This window comes from Perognathus longimembris, chromosome 4 (assembly GCF_023159225.1).
Source record: "Perognathus longimembris pacificus isolate PPM17 chromosome 4, ASM2315922v1, whole genome shotgun sequence".
NCBI lineage: Eukaryota > Metazoa > Chordata > Mammalia > Rodentia > Heteromyidae > Perognathus > Perognathus longimembris.
The window spans coordinates 31743639-31764629 of record NC_063164.1 but is presented as its reverse complement, the minus strand read 5'-3'; the positions used below and the strand labels follow the sequence as shown (position 1 = coordinate 31764629).

The 20991-nt window shown below is 38.6% G+C and overlaps 1 protein-coding gene across 1 annotated transcript in view; it reads left to right on the top strand.

The window, feature by feature from the left end:
- Plcl1 (phospholipase C like 1 (inactive)) overlaps positions 1–20991 on the top strand; it is a 312974-nt gene that overhangs the window by 257463 nt on the left and 34520 nt on the right. The window contains exons 4-5 of the mRNA XM_048345027.1: positions 15132–15207; positions 17800–17909. Coding sequence (XP_048200984.1) covers positions 15132–15207; positions 17800–17909 — 186 coding nt within the window. The remainder of the gene's footprint in view (positions 1–15131; positions 15208–17799; positions 17910–20991) is intronic.

Here is a 20991-nt window from a genome sequence, read left to right as displayed (position 1 = left end):
CTTAGAAACCCAGGCTCTTTCTAATATTCTACTCACCTGTCTCTAAAAGTACATTCATAGTCTAAAAATGGCTGCTGATGTGCCAGCTATAATGTCTACACTCTTCAACTATCAGGAATGATGAAAAGGAGGGTATATATATCCTCTTAATGATGCATGCATATGTAATGTTTGCTGGCATTTTGTTTATATCATCAACCTGGAATTGATACATAGTTATCAGTTGGTTGCAAAGGAGAATTTGATTTCCAGAGGATATGTGCTAAAAATTGTCCCTTCTATTACTAAGACATAGGAAGATAATGGATACTAGAAGATAACAAACAGATTTTGCTAGGGCAATAAACTAGCTGTTCATCCTTTTCCCCCAACAGAAAAAGAAATAATCAAACATCTGACCGTACAGCAGTGTTTTTTTTAAATTACAGAAATTATAGAAGAGTAGTAGTAAGCCAGCCATGGTGGTATGTGCCTGTGGTCTCAACACTCAGAAGATGAGCCTTGGAGTTCCAGCCAGTCAGGACAACATAGTGAGAGACCAAAGTCTTAGAAAATGGAAAGGAAATGTAAGGAAAAGAGGAGAGGAGAGGGAAAAGGAGGGCACAGGAAGTGATGGGGTAGGGAAGAGAGGAGAAGGGATGGTAGAGGGGGGAGATGCAATATACTCTTCTTTTCCATCTAATTAGTATATTTTTTCTTTGCATCATGTATTTATGATCAAGAATCTAAGGAAATGGATGCTTTAATCCATCTGCCTCTACTGGGAAAAATAAATCTCTATATAATTTAGAGAAAAAATTAATAACAAAATGTTGATTCATTTAGTGTACTTCCTTCCTTCCCTTGGGTATTCTAATACAATACCAAAGTTCATAAATATTTATATTTTAGTGATATTAACATAGAGGGATTATTTTAAAAACATTTAATAATTCATAATAAACTCCTTTGAAGTTGTCAAAAGCCATGTGCTAGACTCAGGGATATTTAATGGAGAACAGCCCATGACATGTTTTGTGACCAAGTCTGGTTACAAAAAAAAAAACACAAAAAAACCCTTGGCAGAATAGGATTTAAACACTGGCAAGACATTAATAGTGATTATTTTCATATGAGAAAGGGAGTTCTATTTTCTTGTTTCTGCTTTACTCTGTGTTTTCTGCATCTTCTAAACACTTTATTGTGAATGTGCCAATTTTAGAACTGAATAAAACTAAAAGTTACAGGAGAAAAGACTAATATTTTATTATTGAAAAAACCTCCAACAACCAAAGAAAGACATTTAGGCTAAATATTTTCCAGCTGAAGGAGAAAACCTCCCACAGAGTATTCTCTGCTCATGAGTCACAGTACCAATTGTAAACTAACTCCACCGCTGCTGGGGGAAAAGTTCATTTATTGCCCATGTCACATTTTTCAAGAAATCAATTTTTTCATCATAAAAGTGGGGATTGAAAGCTGTTCAGTGAATAGGTATAATTGCCACCTAAGAGGTGAAATTAGGGTGCTAGTTGCCATAGAGACAGACAGTAGACATCACTTATTCCCTTGTAAGCTAAGAAAGGAAAACCATTCATTGAGGGAGAGCTGGGCCCCTGGCGCTAGGCCTGTTGTAATAAGCAGAAAGGCACCTGGACTGTGTTTGGGCAGTTTCTGCTTCACATCACCTTAAGTGTCTGGTAGTCTTTGGGCTTTTCAGTTTTACTTATTAGAAATCTGAATATTAGTCTGAATATTAAATCTGAATATTAGTCTTTCTCAAAATTATTTTAAAAATGAGACTTGTGCTTCAGACAGAAGATGGTTTTCTAAAATTTAAAATAAAGGATGCTGCCATGGAAAGTAGAACTAAGTCTTCCTTTGTAGTTCCCTGTGGAGATGATCTCCCTACCAAAGTAGGAAATTGAGTATAAATTGAAACTACTCAGAGTGCTGCATAAGTGACTGGAAACAACAATAGTGGCATCTCTTTGAGAATGGGGGAGGTAGAGAGAGAGATGTATAAATGATGACATTGACCTTGAAAAAACTCCCACCATTTTCACTTTTAGAATTTGTATGATGGTGACTGACCTCTTTAATTCTCTAGATTATAATAAAATTATAATAAAATTGAAATTCCTTGTGTAGATGTATAGGAGCATTAATGGTTTTAACCTGCCTCTCCAGCTTCACTGTCTCCTTTTGTTCACCTGCTTCCAGCCTGCCACATAGAAAAACATTCTTGTTCTTTCTCTCACTCCCTCTGTCTCTCATCAGACCAATGTATTCCCTTCTCTAGGCCATTGAAATTATGCACTGTATCCCTAGAATGTTCTTCCCTGCATGGATAGTTAGCTGCCTCTTACCTCTTAATTTCCTCCCAAAATGTCATTTCCTGAGAGACACCTTTCCTGACTACTGGCCTCATCTGCCATTCTCATATGTAGCCATATGCTTTCCATCATCCATCTTTGAAGTAGGAGTCAATACTATTTTGCTTACTGTCATTTATTAATAATTTATTTGATTCATTTAGACACAATTATTTTACCTTCTGTCTTACTCATTGGTCTCTATAAAGACAAAGATTCTACTTGCTATCTTTTGTTCCTAAGCATATAATTAGTATTAGGTGTCTTAAGGTTGATCGTTAAATCCTTGATATGGAATGAAAAGCTTACGAAGTAAGGCAAATTTTTGTAGATGGTGAGAACAGTAGATATCAGGACATTGGGGAAGGATGAGAATGGGGGCACAGAGGACTTTTAAGGCAATGAACTATCTATATGGTATGTAATGGGAATACATGTCATTATACACCTGTACAGCACCTGTAGAATGTACAGCACATATAGTCCTCATGTAAACTATGGACTTCAGTTAATGATCATGTATCATAATTCCTTTACCTGTGGTTATAATTATACCACATTAATTCAAAATGAAGGACAAATTGCCAGGATGGGAATTCTGTACTTTCTATTCCATTTTTTTATTTTAAAACTTCTCAAATTAAGTCTAAAACCCCTCTACAATTTTTACTACTAATAAAAACTTACTTGATGAGTAAGGTCAGACAATCCAGACTTATTGGCTAGGCTTGGGGACATGGATTCCAAAATGAACAGCTTGGCTTCAACATGGACTGGAGTTGCTTAATGTTTGGATTTTTAAAAATGGTAATGAACTGCATTGATGCCATCCAAGAAGACAATTTGTAACCACTAAAATAATACAGAATACATTTAAAATGAAAAGAACTCTTAATTCCTTTCAGAATAAGTACAAATGTTTGACTCATTTCAGTACTGAAAGAAAGAAATCAGGCAACCCAGGAGCTTATATTTGTGGAAGTCAACTTGAGTGCTCCCAAGCATGTTACTTATCAGAGAGAAGTAAGATTAAAACATTCTTGAAAACCATGCCCTTGAATTCATCTGCTCAGATTTACTTTTTCTTTAGTGCTTTTTTTTTGTCTCCCTCCCTCCCTCCCTCCCTCCCTCCCTCCCTCCCTCTCTCCCTCCTTCCCTCCCTCCTTCCCTCCTTTCCTTCCTTCTTTCATTCTTTCATTTTTTTTTCCAGTCCTGGAGCTTGAACTCAGGACCTGGGCACTGCCCCTGGCTTCTTTTAGCTCAAGGCTAGCACTCTACCTCTTGAGCCACAGCGCCACTTATGGCTATTTCTGTTTACGTGGTGCTAAGGAATTGAACCCAGGGCTTCATGCATGTTAGGCAGGCACTCTACCACTAAGCCACACTCTTAGCCTCTAAATTTAGTTCTTTAATAACCCAAGATGGCTACTATTCATTACCAAATGCTTGCTCATTTAATATTTAAAGTTATTTCCTTCCAAGAGCTTTTAAATCAAGAAATAAAAGAACCAAATCTATTCTTAGTAGGATGGGCCTATTTATGTGGTATAATTTCAGAAAACAAGAGAGTATCTTCTTCATCTTGTTTGTTTCCAAATATTTGAAATTTAGTTTTCAGACTTTTAAAAATCACTTTTAAATTGCAAACCATCTTTGTGGGTCATTAGTACCTTGAATTATCAGTAATTCATTCATCCCTTTGAGTGAATGGAATAGATTCTGTTCTATAAGGGGGCAAGGGTGCCGGGACCTTGAAGACATTATCAACCTGTAAGTTAGCAACCACAAAAGGCCCTGGATATTGACTGGAATTGGTGCCCACTCTAAAGACATGAAGAGAAAAGCTGTTTTCATGAGCCTGTTAGCTGTGCTGCTGTTTCACTACTGGCCCTGTGGCTGTAGGATAGGTTTTCTGAACAGTCCCAGGAACTTAAGTTGAAACCAAAAGACCATTTCTAAGTGACTGCCTTTGTTGCATGTTTGTTTGTTCTGACTTGTGTCTGTGAAGCCACAGCGAGCATAAGCTTCCTGCTCTGGGTCTTCACTTCCTCTAGGAAAATAGCCCACTCATTTAGATATAATACAGAGTCATTGTCCTTAGGCCCTATTAGCATCATATAATTACATTTTTTCTAATCAAAGCAATATGTTTTCTGTTTAGAATGAGTTAATTTGGAAGGTATGGAAATTGGACAGTGAGAGTTACCATGCTAGAAACAGAACAACTGTTCAATCTGATACAAATTGACAGGACTCCTCCGCCATGCCAGCTACTGTGCTAGCAGTTGCGGGAAGCGCACAGGCAGGCCTGTGCTGAGCTTGCAGTCAGGAGAGTCAGCCTCATGAGCTTGCACCTGGCACTGTGCACAGATCCCTCCTCATTTCACACAAAGTTGTAACTGTAGGTGGTGACTTTAACAAACACTGTCACTTTGGTAGAACACTACCAAAATTACCTTGTTTGAATAGGCTTGGCTTTTTTCCTTGTTCTATATTCATTACTTAATATATGGAGATTATTTTTCTAAAATGTACTTCCTTTTGTCAATTTTTTTTTTTTCTGGTTGTGGGGCTTGAACTCTGGGCCTGGGCGCTGTTCCTGAGCTCTTCAACTCAAGGCTGGCACTCTACCACTTGAGCCACAGCACCACTTCCAGTTTTCTAGTGGTTATTGGAGATAAGAGTCTCAGGGACTTTGGTGCTTGGGCTGGCTTTGAACAGCGATAGTCAGATTTCAGCCTCCTGAGTACAGGCTCATGCCTGTAATCCTGTGCCCAGCTTAACTTTTTTTTTTTTTTCAGTACTTAGGTTTGAACCTAATTAGAGCTTTGTGTTTGCTAGGCAGGCACTCTATCATTTGAGCCACACATCCAGTCTTTTTTTTTTTTTAACCAGAAACATTTTATATTTCAAATAGTTCCATGCTTTTTGGCTAGCCTGGAATAGACAATGATTGTCCTGTATTGCTTCTCACATAGCTGAATGACAGACACACACTTCCATGTCCAGCTTTTCTTAACTGAAATGGGATCTCACAGACATTTTGCCTTCCTGGCCCTAAATTGTGATACTTTTCATCTGAGTAACTAGGATTAAAGGCATGCTCCCAGCTTCAAAACCATCCTTAGTTATAGTCCTAACCTTTTACTCTAACCACATTGCTACATTTGATTATAAGAAATAAATCACTTTGTGTATCTCAAAGACAAATGTAATATGTTAAAACTGAGTTAATTTTTTTCCAAATTTTTATTATCAAACTGATGTACAGAGAGGTTACAGTTTCATACGTTAGGCATTGGATACATTTCTTGTACTGTTTGTTACCTTGTCCTTCATACCCCCCTCCCTCCCCCCTTTTCCCTCCCCCCCCCCAGGTGTTCAGTTCACTTACACCAAACAGTTTTGCAAGTATTGCTTTTGTAGTTGTTTCTCTTTTTTTACCCTGTGTCTCTCAAATTTGGTATTCCCTTTGAATTTGCTACTTCCAATACCAGTAAACACGGTTTCCAATATACTCAGATAAGATTACAAAGATAGTGTAGGTACAACCACAGGAATGTGATACAAGAACATCATCAATAATAGAAGCTACAGATACACATAGGACGTTGAAAGTAGTTACAACTGTGATATAACAATTGTTTCCATAACATGGAGTTCATTTCACTTAGCATCATCTTATGTGTTCATAAGGGTATAGCTATTGGGCCTTATGATGCTCTGCTATGACTTGCCTAAACCTGTACTAATTATTCCCAATAAGGGAGACCATAGAGTCCATGTTTCTTTGGGTCTGGCTCACTTCACTTAGTATAACTTTTTCCAAGTCCTTCCATTTCCTTACAAATGGAACAATGTCATTCTTTCTGATAGAGGCATAAAATTCCATTGTGTATAAGTACCACATTTTCCTGATCCATTCGTCTAGGTGCTAATTATTTTTTTCTGTCTGTGCAAATGATCTCATAGTCCTCTAAATCATTTTCAATTGCTCTTTATCTATTCAAATGATTTTTTTAGATTTACTATGTGATATTAGTTATTACTTCTTTTACCAGGGTACGTTCTTACAAAAGTATTCTATTTTTCCACATTGGCATGGCCCAGGTTCTTAGCTCTCCATCCTCCCATCTAGTTACTATTTCATTTAGTCTCAACCTCTGTCTAATTCAGTAATTAGAATAACTTTTATTTTCCCTCCAGGTTTACTGTATAATTGATAAACAAAACATTTACACTTAAAGTATACAACATGTTTTGACCTATAAATACACTGTGGACTGATTACTATAGCCTTTACCTGCCAGTGGTGTCAATTATCCTGTCTTTATTCGGTTTCCTTTTGCTTGAACCCTCCCCTGCAGTCTAGTTGATGTCTCTTCCACATTCTTTGTATTCTCTACTCTTTGTGTGTCTCTTCCACAGTATCTAGTCCACTTTCCTGGACTTGATCACTTGTCTATTAAAGTCCAATCTTTTGTTCTAAACTTCCACAAAACTGACTTTATTATGACAGCATTCCTTAATTGACTTTATGCAATGTATTTCCAATACATACCACATACCGAATTTTTGCATATTTGTTCAATGCAGAGATGTGCCTCCCTGATGTAAAGTGGGACAGCTCTGTGGATGTAGAGAACAATTAACTGGTGGGAGCATATGTTGCCACTTAGGAAACAACACTTCCTTTTTGACCTCACTTTATTTTTGTCTTTGGATTTTTTCCTTGGTCAACTAAATGAGCATGTTTTAGATACTTGTTATGTGCATAACACAGTGCAAAGTGCTGGGGAAAAGATAAGTAAAATTTCTGTCCTTGAGGAACTGGCAATCCTGATGGGAAGGCAGGACTCACAACCGATGTCCAGAGGCTAGGACAAAGTCCAGGACTTTGAGGCCTGTGCTACACTTCCTCATGATTTGTAACACACTTACTTCCTGCACTGCCACGCTTGCTGCTACTCAGCTGAACTTATCTGCAAATATTTGTGAAAGAAAACCATAATATTAACACTCAAACCTCAATATATTTTTCTTTGAATACCTGTGTTATTTTTTGTTTGCTTTTCTAATATTCTCATCTGCCTACTTTTTCATGAATAGTGAAAAAGTATTTGCCTAACATCTTCAACCCTTTTATGTGTTCTCAATTAAAGTGAAAGCTTTAGGGTAGTTGGTGTTCAGACTACATCATTCAGAGTGGACCTGTGACAAGGGACTATAGCTGTTTAAAAGAAAAACCCAAACCACAAAGCTTTCTCCAAAGTTAACTTGTTTTTTGCACTGCTTAAAATTAACAACAAAGTTAAAATTTTAATATGGTTAGAGCTGTATATTTTCTGAAGATAAAAAGAAGCCAAAACAATTGAGACAACATGAATCAAGGGTTTATTTTTAACTAACTCAGCTGGGGTGGATTTTTGAAAGCAGCAGAGTATAGTGGTAAAAGAAGGAATGTAGCAAAGAGAGAGTTAATTGTTCTGGAATAATATTTGCAATGAAACTTCAATTCCAAGCAAAATGTGTTGGATTAAACACATTCTCCTGAATCAGTGTCATTACTAATATGTAGTCAGCCTCAGGGTGGGGAGGAGTTGTAGAAATGTCTATAGTCCCCTAAGGTAATTTTGCTTATTGAAATCAACTTGAGTTGAAGTAAGAACAAGCCAAAGGTTAGTCTCTTTCTATCACCCATCATGAAGTTTGTGTGCAACTTTATATTAGTTTGTAATTTCAAAGGTGGGTTGGCTTATATCCTACTAGAACTCAGAAAAAGAAAAACTCACAGACATATCCCCAACTCAGAGGGAGTTGGTTATTTAAAAACAAGATATAAACTTAGTGCATGGAAACTTCCTTCCCTTGTACATGTAACAGCTTGTTCTAACAGCATTGTCTGGGTGAAGGGAAAACTGTCAGCATCTTAGCTATGATGAAATTGTCACTTGCTACTAAGGTCTCAAGCACATTGGATATCAGAGAAACATTCATAAGCAAGTATTTCAGGTCGTTTTCTTTGTCATAAAGGCAGTTATGCAGTCAAAATGGCCTGAAAATTCTGGGGGAGGGTCATGAAGCTTAGTTACCCGGCAGTTTTTTATAAATGAGCTAAAATTGTAATAATAACTTGAGCTAAATAAATACTTTTTAAAATTTCTTATCAAAATATGGCTGATGACTCTTTGGGAAACAGAATAACTAGAGAAAAGAAAAAGGTAAAATGATTTCTTTATACAGAAACCAGCTCATAGCAGAAAAATCTATCTCTACCATGATCATAGAGACAAATGTCCTTTGCTCTGTGTTCTCTTCGCTTATATCACTACGGTCAGTCTTTGAAGTGGGATGCAGGGACAGTCCCAGTTCAGAGAACATGTCAGTACAAACGCCAAGTGTAGCATGGACTTCCAGGCAGCTTACAGATGTCTGACTTTGATAGTCGCTTTTGTTTCATGGAGAACTAACCACCTTGGTATGGTTGACTGCTTGAAAGCAGAAGATGCCGATCTGCTAAGGATACTTTTATTTGTTTCATTTAACATAGTCAAGAGATTAAGGGGCTCAAGAATGAAAGGAAATTATCTTCATTTAAGTTAGCAAATGTGTGTGTGTGTGTGTGTGTGTGTGTGTGTGTGTGTGTGAAGCAATGATCTGATTTACAAATGTACTGTATTTAATAAAATTTGATTCACATCTTTAAACATTTGGGCAGATGAGCCATTGTAGAACCAAAGACCCCAAACCCAGTGTTTGAGTAGAAGGAAGGTAGCAGATTGACCTTTTCAGTATTAATGGGGAAAGAACAGAATTAGGTTTGGGATAGATAGGCTTTATAGATTTGCTTTTTTCAAGCAACAAATAGCCTTTCCAAAGTTTCTTACTTCTTCCTGAAAATGCAGAGGATGGGAGTTAAAAACATTCTTTGTGGATTTCATAGGAATATTATTACTAATGGCTAACATGTGTTATGAATTAGCGATGTAGGGAGAGGCACTAATGGCAAAAATTTATTTTCTCCATGCTTGATGGTTATTAAGTGTTTATCACAACTTGTAGTACTTGTACTTTCTACTTGTAGTAGAAAGGCTGCCCTTTAACACTTGTCACAGAACAGCTTCTAAACTTAGATCTTATCTTCAAGAAAGCCTGAGTCCTGTTCTAAATTCACCTCTTGTCTTGGGCTTTAGATTAAGTCATCTTCAGCTTTGTTTTTTATTTATAAAATGGTATTGCCAATGATAGGCTGTCTGGAAGATGACTTTGAACAGTTCTGTGAACCTAGGCATTTTGACATAAATTCAGGAGAAAATTATAATCTATGGAAGGTTTCTGAGTCCTGATAGGATTGAAATTTATGATTTTTCAGTACCATTAGTTGCATTGATTCAGGATCCCAAGCACTTAGTTGATGTGCTCATTGAGAAAAGCTGAGAGAACTTGAACTGCTTAAGCAACTGAATCCATCTTTGACTAATAATGTTACTGACACCTTCAATAAACATTTCTTTTCAAATAGTTTTTCTTTTAACTGGTAACTTTATACATCTCTCCTTAAGACAAATCTATGGGGCAAAATAATTCCACTGTTTATCTGGCAAGTCCTCTGTTCTTTTAAATACAAAAACCAGGCAAGGGAACAAAATCCCTGAGGAGATACCCAGGTGACAGGACCAAAGAAAAACTTCTGTGTTGCAACAACAGGCAAAAGCAACTGGAAGCTCAAGCTGAGCCATTAGACATGAAAAGCAGGTCATTGCCAGATTCCATTGGTTGAGTCTATCCATGCCTGTGAGTCTACACTGCCCAGATTGAGATTATCTGAGGACATCCACCCTCCTTCTCTTCCTGGCTTTTGTACTTGGCATTTCATTTCCATCAATATCAGGAAGATTGAAAGGAGAATGTAAACATCTTATTAAATGTATATATGTAAAAATTGAGGGGATGGGTGGGGTTGGGAGAGATGGGGGAGAAGATGAAAGGGGTAACATTGGTCAAGATGCATTATACTCACAAATTGAAATTACATTGAAACTCCATTGTACAACTACTTAAAGATAAAAACAGTATTTTTGTTTTTGTTGTCACAAATTGTGTTTATTTTAATACAATAGTATAGTATGAAGCTGCTCTATATCAGTGTGACATTCTTGCGAATGGCTAAATAATGTTTCCTGCAATAGGTAGATATGTATCATCAGTTTATTCTTCTATTGAATTGAAATTGCCTTCAGTTTTTTCACTATTATAAATTACTCTACAGTGATTATCATTCTGTGTGTGTGTGTGTGTGCGTGTGCGCACATGCGTGCATGCATCTGTACCGTTTGTAGAACTTGAACTTGGGGCCTGAACACTGAACTTTTTTGGTTTTTAAAAAATCATTTTGTTTTTACTGTTATTGTAGAAGGTGATACACAGAGGGGTTATAGTTATATGAACCACCGGGTAATTCTTTTTGAACCATGTCTCCCTTTCCCTCACTTTCTCTCAGTTTTTCCCTCCCATCCCCACAAGATGTTACCATATTGTGTCTGGTGAGTACCCCTCTTGTATTCGTTCATCCTTTGTTCCACCTTATTGAAGGAGCAAAGCAAAAAGTAGAAGATAATACAGGGAGAAAATAAGTTATCACTTAAGATAGCAAAGAAATTCTGTGAACAGACTGAAGAGTAGAATGTTCTATGAACTTGGAGGTGAGAAGGGAAGTCAGGAGATCAGTAGAGGAAAGTGTAAGAAAGCCACAGGGGCACCGAAGTGTCTTTGAGCCTGGTGTATGCTTTTGGCCAGGGGCCATGGCATAAGAAGGCTTACCACATAAAAAAAAAGTGTGTAGAAGGAGGAGTAAATAGGAGATTTAGGAAAGCATGGGCCCATCCAGGTAAACAGTACCTAGGAAAGCTGGGAAACCATAGAGAGAAAGGCTGTGAGGCCATTGGGCCTCGAGCATGGGAGACTTAAGCTCTAAGATGGAAACATTTAACAAGCACAGAAGAAAATGACAAAGCTAGAAACTAATAGGCAATGTGAGTTTGGAAGATGATATTTTAGTAAGGAGTGAGGTGGGTAGGAATCTGCCAGTAGCTGAGCAGGGACTTGGACCTTCCTCTGAGTTCTGTGAAGGGAATTTTCTAGGAACTTGAAGATGAGGGGAGTAACTTGAGGGCTGAAACACAGGATGAAATTGAGCAGAAAATATTCTTAGAGGTGATATTTGGCTATCTAGGGAAGGGCTGCTAGAGTTTACAAGATAGAGATGGCCCAAGGAGTGGGAATAAGGCAGGAGAGTTGCAATGAAGAAAGATCAAAGGGATGAAGGGCAGAGTATTTGATAGCTCTGAGAATGGATAAAATTACCAAGAGGAGAGACAATAGAGAAGAGGAGCTGGAGTTCTGAGCCCATGTGGCTTTCCATATCCCCACAAGTGGGGATATGGAAATGGAAAGGTGATATAGTACAGTAGTCAGAGAAAGTGAATTAGATAAAGAACTAGGGTCACCGAGCTTTAGAAAGAGTAATGATCATGTAAAATTGCTGAGCTGGAGAGAATGAGATCTGAGGATTTGTCAGTGAGTAACTACTGGTGATGAAACACATGTTAAATTCTGAGGTCAGTGGAGTCCTACATAGGGTCAAAGCTGTGAGTTTCAGTGCTTTTGTTAGTTAAGTTTAAGAGATCATGTATGCAGAAGAGAAGAAGCCATAGGAGAGGAAATCAGAGCTGAAAGAGAAAAGGAATTATTAGGAGTGAGTTGTCGAGACTGGCCAAGAGAGGTGAGGTCGAAATTCTCAATAGAAGAATTCGCTGTGATGCAGTTGTAACTACTTTCAACGTCCTATGTGTATGTGTAGTTTCTATTATTGAGGATGTTCTTGTATCACCTTCCTATGGTTGTACCTACACTATCTCTGTAATCTTATCTGAGTATATTGGAAACCGTATTTACTGGTATTGGAAGTAGGAAATTCAAAGGGAATACCAAATTTGAGAGACACAGGGTAAAAAAAAGAGAAATAACTACAAAAGCAATACTTGCAAAACTGTTTGGTGTAAGTGAACTGAACACCTGGGGGGGGGGAGGGAAAGGGGGGGAGGGGGGCATGAGGGACAAGGTAACAAACAGTACAAGAAATGTATCCAATGCCTAACGTATGAAACTGTAACCTCTCTGTACATCAGTTTGATAATAAAAATTTGAAAAAAAAAAAAAAGAATTCGCTGTGATGAAGGAAATGCTTCCTTTCAGGTTGTTCTAAAGAGGCTGTGACCTGATGGGATTCAGAAAGTGTCCACTTTCTCTATCAATATGGAGGAAGTGCTCAGGAAAACTGGCCATGAATCAATAGCTAAGGCATTTTACTAGGTTATGATGTCGTATTTTCTCTTGTGAGGGCAAAACTAAGAAAAATGAATATCAGTTAAGACATTGTCAAAGGAAATTATCAACAGTCCTTTTAAAAACAACCCTTCCATAGGACAGATCTGATTGTGTTGTGTGTATAGTCTCATATTTGTTCCAGTAGGCTTGGCCAGGTGACCTCTGTATTTATCACACATCACCTCTGTATTTATCACACATCAAAGGTTATTTGTGTGTGCAAGCCTGGATTCTCTCATGGGGCACATAAGGCAGAATCAGAGAGGTGATACTTTAAAATGGGAATAGATTTGATGCCAGGAAACTGAGATTGAACATTCAGCTTGCCAGCTTGATAACTAATTAGTTCTGTTTCTTTGGACAGGCCTTTTCATCTTTCTGTCATAGTTTCTTTGTCTGCAAAAAGAAAGAGATGATCATGAGATCTAAGATTCCTTTCACCTTAGAAATACAGATTTTTAAAATATGTAATTATGTTACTCAGCTTGCCATCACTTGCAGACTATAGCAGGATTATATTTTGTTTATAGTAAACTCACAGCTTATCTATCTTTTGTGAACTTTTCTCTAGTCTGAATTTCATGAACTTATGTTGCCTGCTAATTGGCTGAATGGAATATCAGATACCTTTCTAAAATAACATTTCAAATGAAAGCCAAGTACCAGTGGCTCACCCCTGTAACCCTAGCTATACTCAGGAGGCTGAGATTTAAGAATCGCAGTTTGAAGGCAGCCCCAGCAGGCTCTTATCTCCAATAAACTATTTAGAAAAAGTCAGAAATGGTACTGTGGCTCAAATGATAGAGGGCTAGCCACAAGCAAGAGAAGTTCAGGGCCAGCACCCATGCCTAGAGTTCAAGCCTCAGCAGCAAAAAAAAAAGATAAAAATAAAAAATTCAATTGATATTGCATACATAGTTGTTGAACAAAAAACTAAATCATATTGCCCTCATAATTAAACGTCTTCTGTTTCTTTCCCTTAATAACTGCAATAGCGCAGCGTATCACTGACCATTTGATACATTTTTGTTCATGAGTACTTCTGTTCCTCTTGGGAGTTGAAAGAGTACAAATTCAAAAGTATAGATTTCTACAAGTGGTGTGTGTGTGTGTGTGCGCGCGTGTGCATGCGTATGTGTTTCTAGTCTCTTTATTCCTCCAATGAAGTTGTGGCTTTGGCAGAGAATATGATTGATTGAATTTTGTTTGGTTGATTTATCATAATATTTTTTCATTCAATTCGAGTAGATTTTCCCCATTTAACCATGCTATGTCTGTGTTAGCTCTTCAATGCATTTTACCCTTCAACCCACAATGGCTACTCAGTACATATTTGTTAAATGAATGAATAGTGGGCTTTTACTCCTGTGTATCTGTTAAGACATTAAACATTTGTGACTCAATGTCTTTTTCTATTAAGTGTTTGCAGACACCAATCTCTTTCTATCAGGAAGTGATTATATAAGACTACACTATGTTGATCAGCATCAATTCATTGTGAAAGCAGGAAAATTGTTCACTCAACCAACCCCCTATATGTCTTGGATTCTGTTTTTGAGACAGATAAACATAGAAAGGAAAGCTGAAGCAGGTCACTTTATAAGAAGAACTGGAATTTCAGGAACTGTTAATTTACCAAGTGGTTGTCTTTCTATAGTCACTTGCATTTTCCAAGATCATTATGATCACAACTTCATTACCTGTTACCACCTTTGTCTCCAGCCCATTGTCTTCACCCACACAGATTGCTCTTTTCTTCATTTACATGACAGTTGTCTTACACCACCTCATTTGATATACTAATTCACTCTTGGACATTTCACTATCCACTCAAATGTAGAGGGCAGAGACAGCCATTTCTGTGTGGTTTTCTACAAGCTCTGTTGAGTTCTTCACTCGGAAATCTGACCCACTCCTTACTCTGGGCTCTGCTGGGAATGAACGAGAACTCCTAGTCTCTGAGCTACCAGCTTCACTGATTCATTCAAAAACCTGCACCTCATCACTAGGAAATTCTCTGTACTGGTTCTCACTGATGTTGTCTCAGTCTCATTTGCTTTGATGTTGTTAGGAACTTTTGGGATAAAGTAATTGAATCAGAGTTGTTCATGACTGTAACATGGGACTTAGACAATATATGTGCATTTTGCAATGGTTACTATTTGGTACCCATTGCATGCTTGGCATGTTATACAGCTGGAACAATCCTAAGAATGGTGACTGTAGTCCTAGTGTTAGAATTGACGGGGGCTACATCAGAGTATCTCCTTTTTCATGCTTGAGGCTGTGCTCCCTATGACTGGATGAATCTCCTGGGTCTCTCTGGCCCATCTAGCCAATGGGCTAGTCTGAGGATTTCTAACACATTTTTGATATTTGTTTCTCTAACAGATGATTCAAGAGAGCCGGTTTCTCATAGAAATGGCAGACTCAGTCCACGAAAAGATTGTACAGTGTCAGAAAGCAGGTAATTCTTTTTCTATTTTGTTTAGAAACCACAATGATGATCCTGGGACATTAAAAAATGTTTCTCTTCTCCCTCTTAAAATTTGAGTGTTTCATGACATTAATTTCATGGCATTTATATTTTAAATTAACGCTTAAGTCTTTGTTTAGTACAGGAGAAATCTAGGTGATAATAGGTAGGTTGTATTTGTGTGTAAAGGTAGTGGCATCTGAAGATGTCTAGAGCATGTATAAGGGATTCTGAATCTATTTTTTGTGGTTTGACAGCCAAATCTTACTGGTATGGAAAGTCCACATAACTCTTTAAAACTCTCCATATTTGCAATCTCAGCCTATTTATCATATTTATCATTTGGAGTTTCATCCTATTTACTAGTCCTCTTTTTAGGTTTCCTTTCTGTAAGGAAAGTAAGGGATCATATATTGATGAGCACAGTCCTCTGTTTATTTATTTTTATTTATTTATTTATTTATTTATTTATTTTTTTTTTTGCCATACCTGGAGCTTGGCTCAGGGCCTGAGCACTGTCCCTGGCTTCGTTTTACTCAAGGCTAGCACTCTGCCACTTGAGCCACAGCGCCACTTCTGGCTGTTTTCTATATATGTGGTGCTGGGGAATCGAACCCGGGTCTTCATGTATGCAAGGCAAGCACTCTTGCCACTAGGCCATATTCCCAGCCCCTGTCCTCTGTTTATTTGAGTTCACCTTCATCTATACCCCTGGGCTTTTATTTCTTTACAAAGAGAACTTTCATGTGTTCTTTTGTCTACATAAACAATGAAGGTAACCAGAACAGTTGCTATATAAACATATATATGGTATATGAAGTACACATACTATGTAACTTAGCCCTCATAACAGTTCTGCAAGGTAGTCCATATTATGTCCAATTCATCAGTGAGGCATCTGAGATTCTGAGCCTGGTTGAATGATCGAGGGTTCCAGATAAACACCCAATGGAGCTAACTTTGAACTCAGACCACATTTAAAACTAGTGCTTCCCATTGATCAGCTGGTAGGCTTAGATGTTTTAGAAACACAAAAATAAAAGTATCCAATGCTCAAATGATTCCAGGTGCTGCTCTGAGAGCTTTGTGGGTGTGGGCTTATTTACCACAATTCCCACCTTATTTACCACAGTCCCCACCTTTCCAGCAGTGAGGAACTTGAAGCCCAGTGAGTTCCATGTCACTGAGAGTCATGCAGCTAATAAGTAGAACCTAGTATAGGCCTGACCCTATACACATTCTATTTGCCTTGTTCTGCACTTGCGATGTTAGAAACAGAAGAAGTTAATGTGGTTGTCAGCAGCACTTGTTAAAATAAATTCACGAGGACAAGGAGAATGATGGTAAACCCCTGTCCCACTTGGCTGCCTCAAGGCTGCCATGAGTCTGGAATCCACCCCGCTTAGCCTGCTGTGAGGCTAGCACCCACACCACTCAGCCTGCTGTGAGTCTAGCACCTGACACCACTCAATTCTAGAAAGCTGGCAGTGCAGTGGCCCTGCTTGGCTGCCATCCTGAATGGAGAATCATTAATAAAATACCTTAGAGTGCTTAATCCAGAGAAGACAGGGCACAGGAGGATTCCATCCCATCTCTTCTTTCAAATACCTAGAGAGCTGGACTATAAGCAATTGGACTTCGTTGGTCTGAGTCCAGTTAGCACTGAGGAATAGAAGTTCCACGGGACTTGGCTTGGTATCAGTCATAGCTCCTCCCCAATGATAGAACAAACTTTCTGGAAGAAAATGTTCATAGCCCAGCAGTGTTGAGGTAGAGGCTAAAGACATAGGTGATTGTGTTTCTTTTTGTGGTATTCAGGCTCCAGTGGAGATAGAGGTAAGACTACTTCAAGGCCATTCCCAGTTCTAAAACACTTGAGGGTCTCCTGGAATGATATTTCTTAAAAGGTATTTTCACTTGTAGTCAGCATTTACTAATGACTGCTAATCATCTCTCTGTCCTGGGACCTGTTTTCATATGTATGTGAGGGTACCCCTCATTTACAGTTGTCTTTGAACACCACATCCCTTCATACACAGTCCAGACAGAGGATACACAAGGAGAATAACATCTATTGGAAGGCTTTGCTTCTTGGTTTCTCATGTTTTGTGCCTATCCTGGCTGTTTAAAAGGTAATTAGCCTGTGCTGATTACCATTGGTTTCCTATCTGTGGACAACTTTTTGTTGGGATGACTAAAATGCAAATTGAGAGTTCAGTTTGATGATTTAGAAATGACAAGGGAACAAGAATGTGAAATTACATTTTACTGAAAATATATTGGATCAGTCCTGGGGCTTGAACTCTGGGCCTAGGCGCTGTCCCTGAGCTCTTCAGCTCAAGGCTAGCACTCTACAACTTGAACCACAGTGTCACTTCCAGTTTTCTGAGTAGTTTATTGGAGATAAGAGTCTCATGGACTTGTCTGCCTGAGCTGGCTTTGAACCAGAATCCTCAGATCTCAGCCTTATGAGCAACTAGAATTACAGGCATGAACCACTGACACCCAGCTAATAATATTTTCATAATATCCATTATTTCCTGAAATGTATACTAAGATTTCTTATGTGCTCTCTTATCAAAGGGATGGAATTCCATGAAGAACTTCATAACCTGGGGGCAAAGGAAGGCTTGAAAGGAAGGAAGCTCAACAAGGCATCAGAGAGCTTTGCTTGGAACATCACAGTATTGAAGGTAGATGCCCCCTTTGCCTTTATAGCTCTCTAGTTCTCTCCTACTTGAAGAAAAACACAGTGGAGTGACATGGCCACTGGGTTTTTGAGTAATACCAGCCTGATCAACCCTTTTTATGTTCCAAGAGTTGAGGAGATACAGCTGGCACAGGACCACTTTTTATCCTAATGGGGCAGTAAGGTCTGTGGTGGAGACAGAGGACAGTATGTGTGAGACCTAATTCCATTGCTGTGGACGTGTGTGCGTGTGTGTGTGTGTGTGTGTGTGTGTGTGCGTGTGTGTATGTGTGTGTGTGTGTGTGGTGTGTGGTGTGTGGTGTGTGTGTTCTTTCCCTCAAATACTTCTGCTAAATCAATATGGTTTTTCTTATGGAAAGAATAACACCAAATGCTCCTGTGAAGTTTCTAGTATGAACAATTTGGAGGAACTTTATACTGCAGAATATCGGGGGGATATTTAGGGTCTTTAAGAAGAATCTCTAAAAATAAACTTATTTTCCCAACTAGCTCTGGAAATCAGTTCTTGAGATTATGACTTACTCTCTGTTTCAAATTAATTTTGGAATTTCAAAATAAAGATAGCATTTTTGTGGTTTTCATACAAAAGGGGAAATACTTTGGGAGTTGAAATAATTTATTATTGACTATGTGATGGGAGAAAAACCACAAACAAAATTAATAATTCTGATAATTAGAGACTACCCATTACATGTTCAGGTGATAGCTAGGAGAATTATATGAATTAACATTTTAGTAGCATACCCGATACTGCTGTTATTCTCATTTTCACAAATGATAAAACCGAGGCACTGAACATTCTCTCAAGGTGATGTGATTAGAGCTGGGGTTTGAACCAAGGCAGTTGGGCCCCAGAACCCATGTCTTTAATGTTCAGACTGGTTACACATGTCTGTGTGGAAGTGCCAGTTGACATGTAAGACATGTTACACATGTCAGTTGAAATTCAGCATAGATATTTCTTAAGCTCCTATTGTATACTGGGCTCTTGGTTGGCATTGGAGATAAATGGAACATACAGGCAGACATGGCCTTGGCCTCAAGCACCCTGGCACTGTGTTTAAAAGGCAAAGTTAAGCTATGCCTATAGTACTGGAAAAAGAGCCTGTTATAATCCCAGAGTCTAACACAGCAGACTGAATCTGATACAAACTTTCTGTTCAGCAGATATCGGCTTGTACCAATTAGCAGGAAAGGTGTTAGGGATATGAGTATTCTAAAATATTACCAGAATATTGCTTGGAGGCTGGGCATAAAGGCCCATCTCTAGAATTCTAGCTACTTAGGAGGTAGAAATCTGGAGGACAGCAGGTGAAGGCCAGCCTGGGCAAAAAGTGAGACCCTGCATCTCAATAGATAACCAGGTGTGGTGGTTTAATCTGTAATCTCAGCTATGAGGGAGGTATAGGCAAGAGGATTTGGATCTGAGACCAGCCTGGGAAAGAATATGAAACCTATTTGAAAAATAAAATAAAAGGCCAGGGGCATGGTTCAAGTAGTACAGCACTTGCCTATCTAGTGCATTGCCTTGAGTTCAAATCCCCCAAACACAAAAATAAGTGAAACAAGCAAGAAAATAATATTGGTTGGTAGGTAGGTAGGTAGGTAGGTAGGTGGGTGGACAGACAGACAGACAGACAGGTAGAGAGAGAGAGAGCGAGCAAGAGGGAGAGAGAGACAGACAAAGAGAGAGAGAGAGAGAGAGAGAGAGAGAGAGAGAGAGAGAGAGAGAGAGATATTTCCTAAGCTTCCAAGGCCAGCCTGGAAGGGAAGGCAGATATATAACTAATATAGCTAGTAATGGCTATCAGAAGGCTAGGCACTTTATTACATTTCCTGCTTCTCCCTTATGAAAAGTTGTGCAGTTAGTAGATGGCAGAGCTGAGGTTTTAGATGCATACCTGTGGTTCTAACCACTAGCCTGGTCTGCCTCCTCTAAGGTTCCATCCTCGTAAGGAGACAGCCTATGGGGTGGGGGATGAGAGTGGATCTGTGTGTTGATAGCTGGAGAGTGGTGATCTGTAAGTCTGTTCAGTATCCCTGAGATGGTGGTAATTCCTGAACCTGGATTTTATGAGAAACAAGCAAGATAATGCCGACAAGGATATAAGTCATGAGGCATACAACAAGACAGTGTTTATATCTACTGATACTTCTCCCAGGTGTTTGCTTCTTTGTTACCTTTTGACTTGAGCTTTCTCAATTTTCTGTGGTCTGTGTGCTTTAGTGACAGAAGCTGATTTCAGGATGGGACTGAGCAAGCATATCATCTCAGGACAGAGCAAAAGCTCTGTCAACAGAATTAATCTTCTGAATCTTCTGTTACTCTAGCTCATATACTAGGGGCAGCGACGGTGATGTCAGCTTGTATAGAATAATAGTGGACTTTTCCAGTTTCAAATATTTCATTGAAAACCTTTTAATACCTTGGCATTTGGTTTGGTGGGTCTTTTCTTCGGGTATCTTTTTTCCCCAGGTACTGATTGATGACCTTCTTGGGTCTGAATTGTTAGGCAAGAGGAAGGAGTGTGAGCTCAGTGAGAGACTTGCATCCCAGGGGCTCCTCTGAGAAGAGCTTCTTCTAAGACTTTGGCTTTAGTTCTTGTGTCTTAGCCAGAGTGCTCACTTCCTAATGGCTTCTCCAATCTTGCTATTGATTTTTTCAGAGCTCCTCAAAGTCTTTCAATAAATAGAATCTTAAAAAATATGTAAGGTAGGAATAGCCACCTTGGTAAGACATCCTCATTTAATTAATAGGACATGACAGGGCTCAGCTAAAAAACTTTCCTTTGCCTACTTCCCAAATTTTCTTAATACATGATTAGGACAGATATTTTATGCAGGAGTGTAGTGTGAGTTTGCTAATACTAGTTTAATAGTGAGTTTATGTTTCTAAAAATAATAGTAGTTCATTTTTCCATAGCATAAATAAGGGAAGATGTGGTAAAAACTAAGAAATATCTCCTGGCATGGTAGAAGGGGCCACTGGCTTTTGAGGGAACTGAGCTGAGCCTAAATAGTAATTTCCTTAGTTTGTGTTTCTTTGTAGCTCTGTATTATTATCA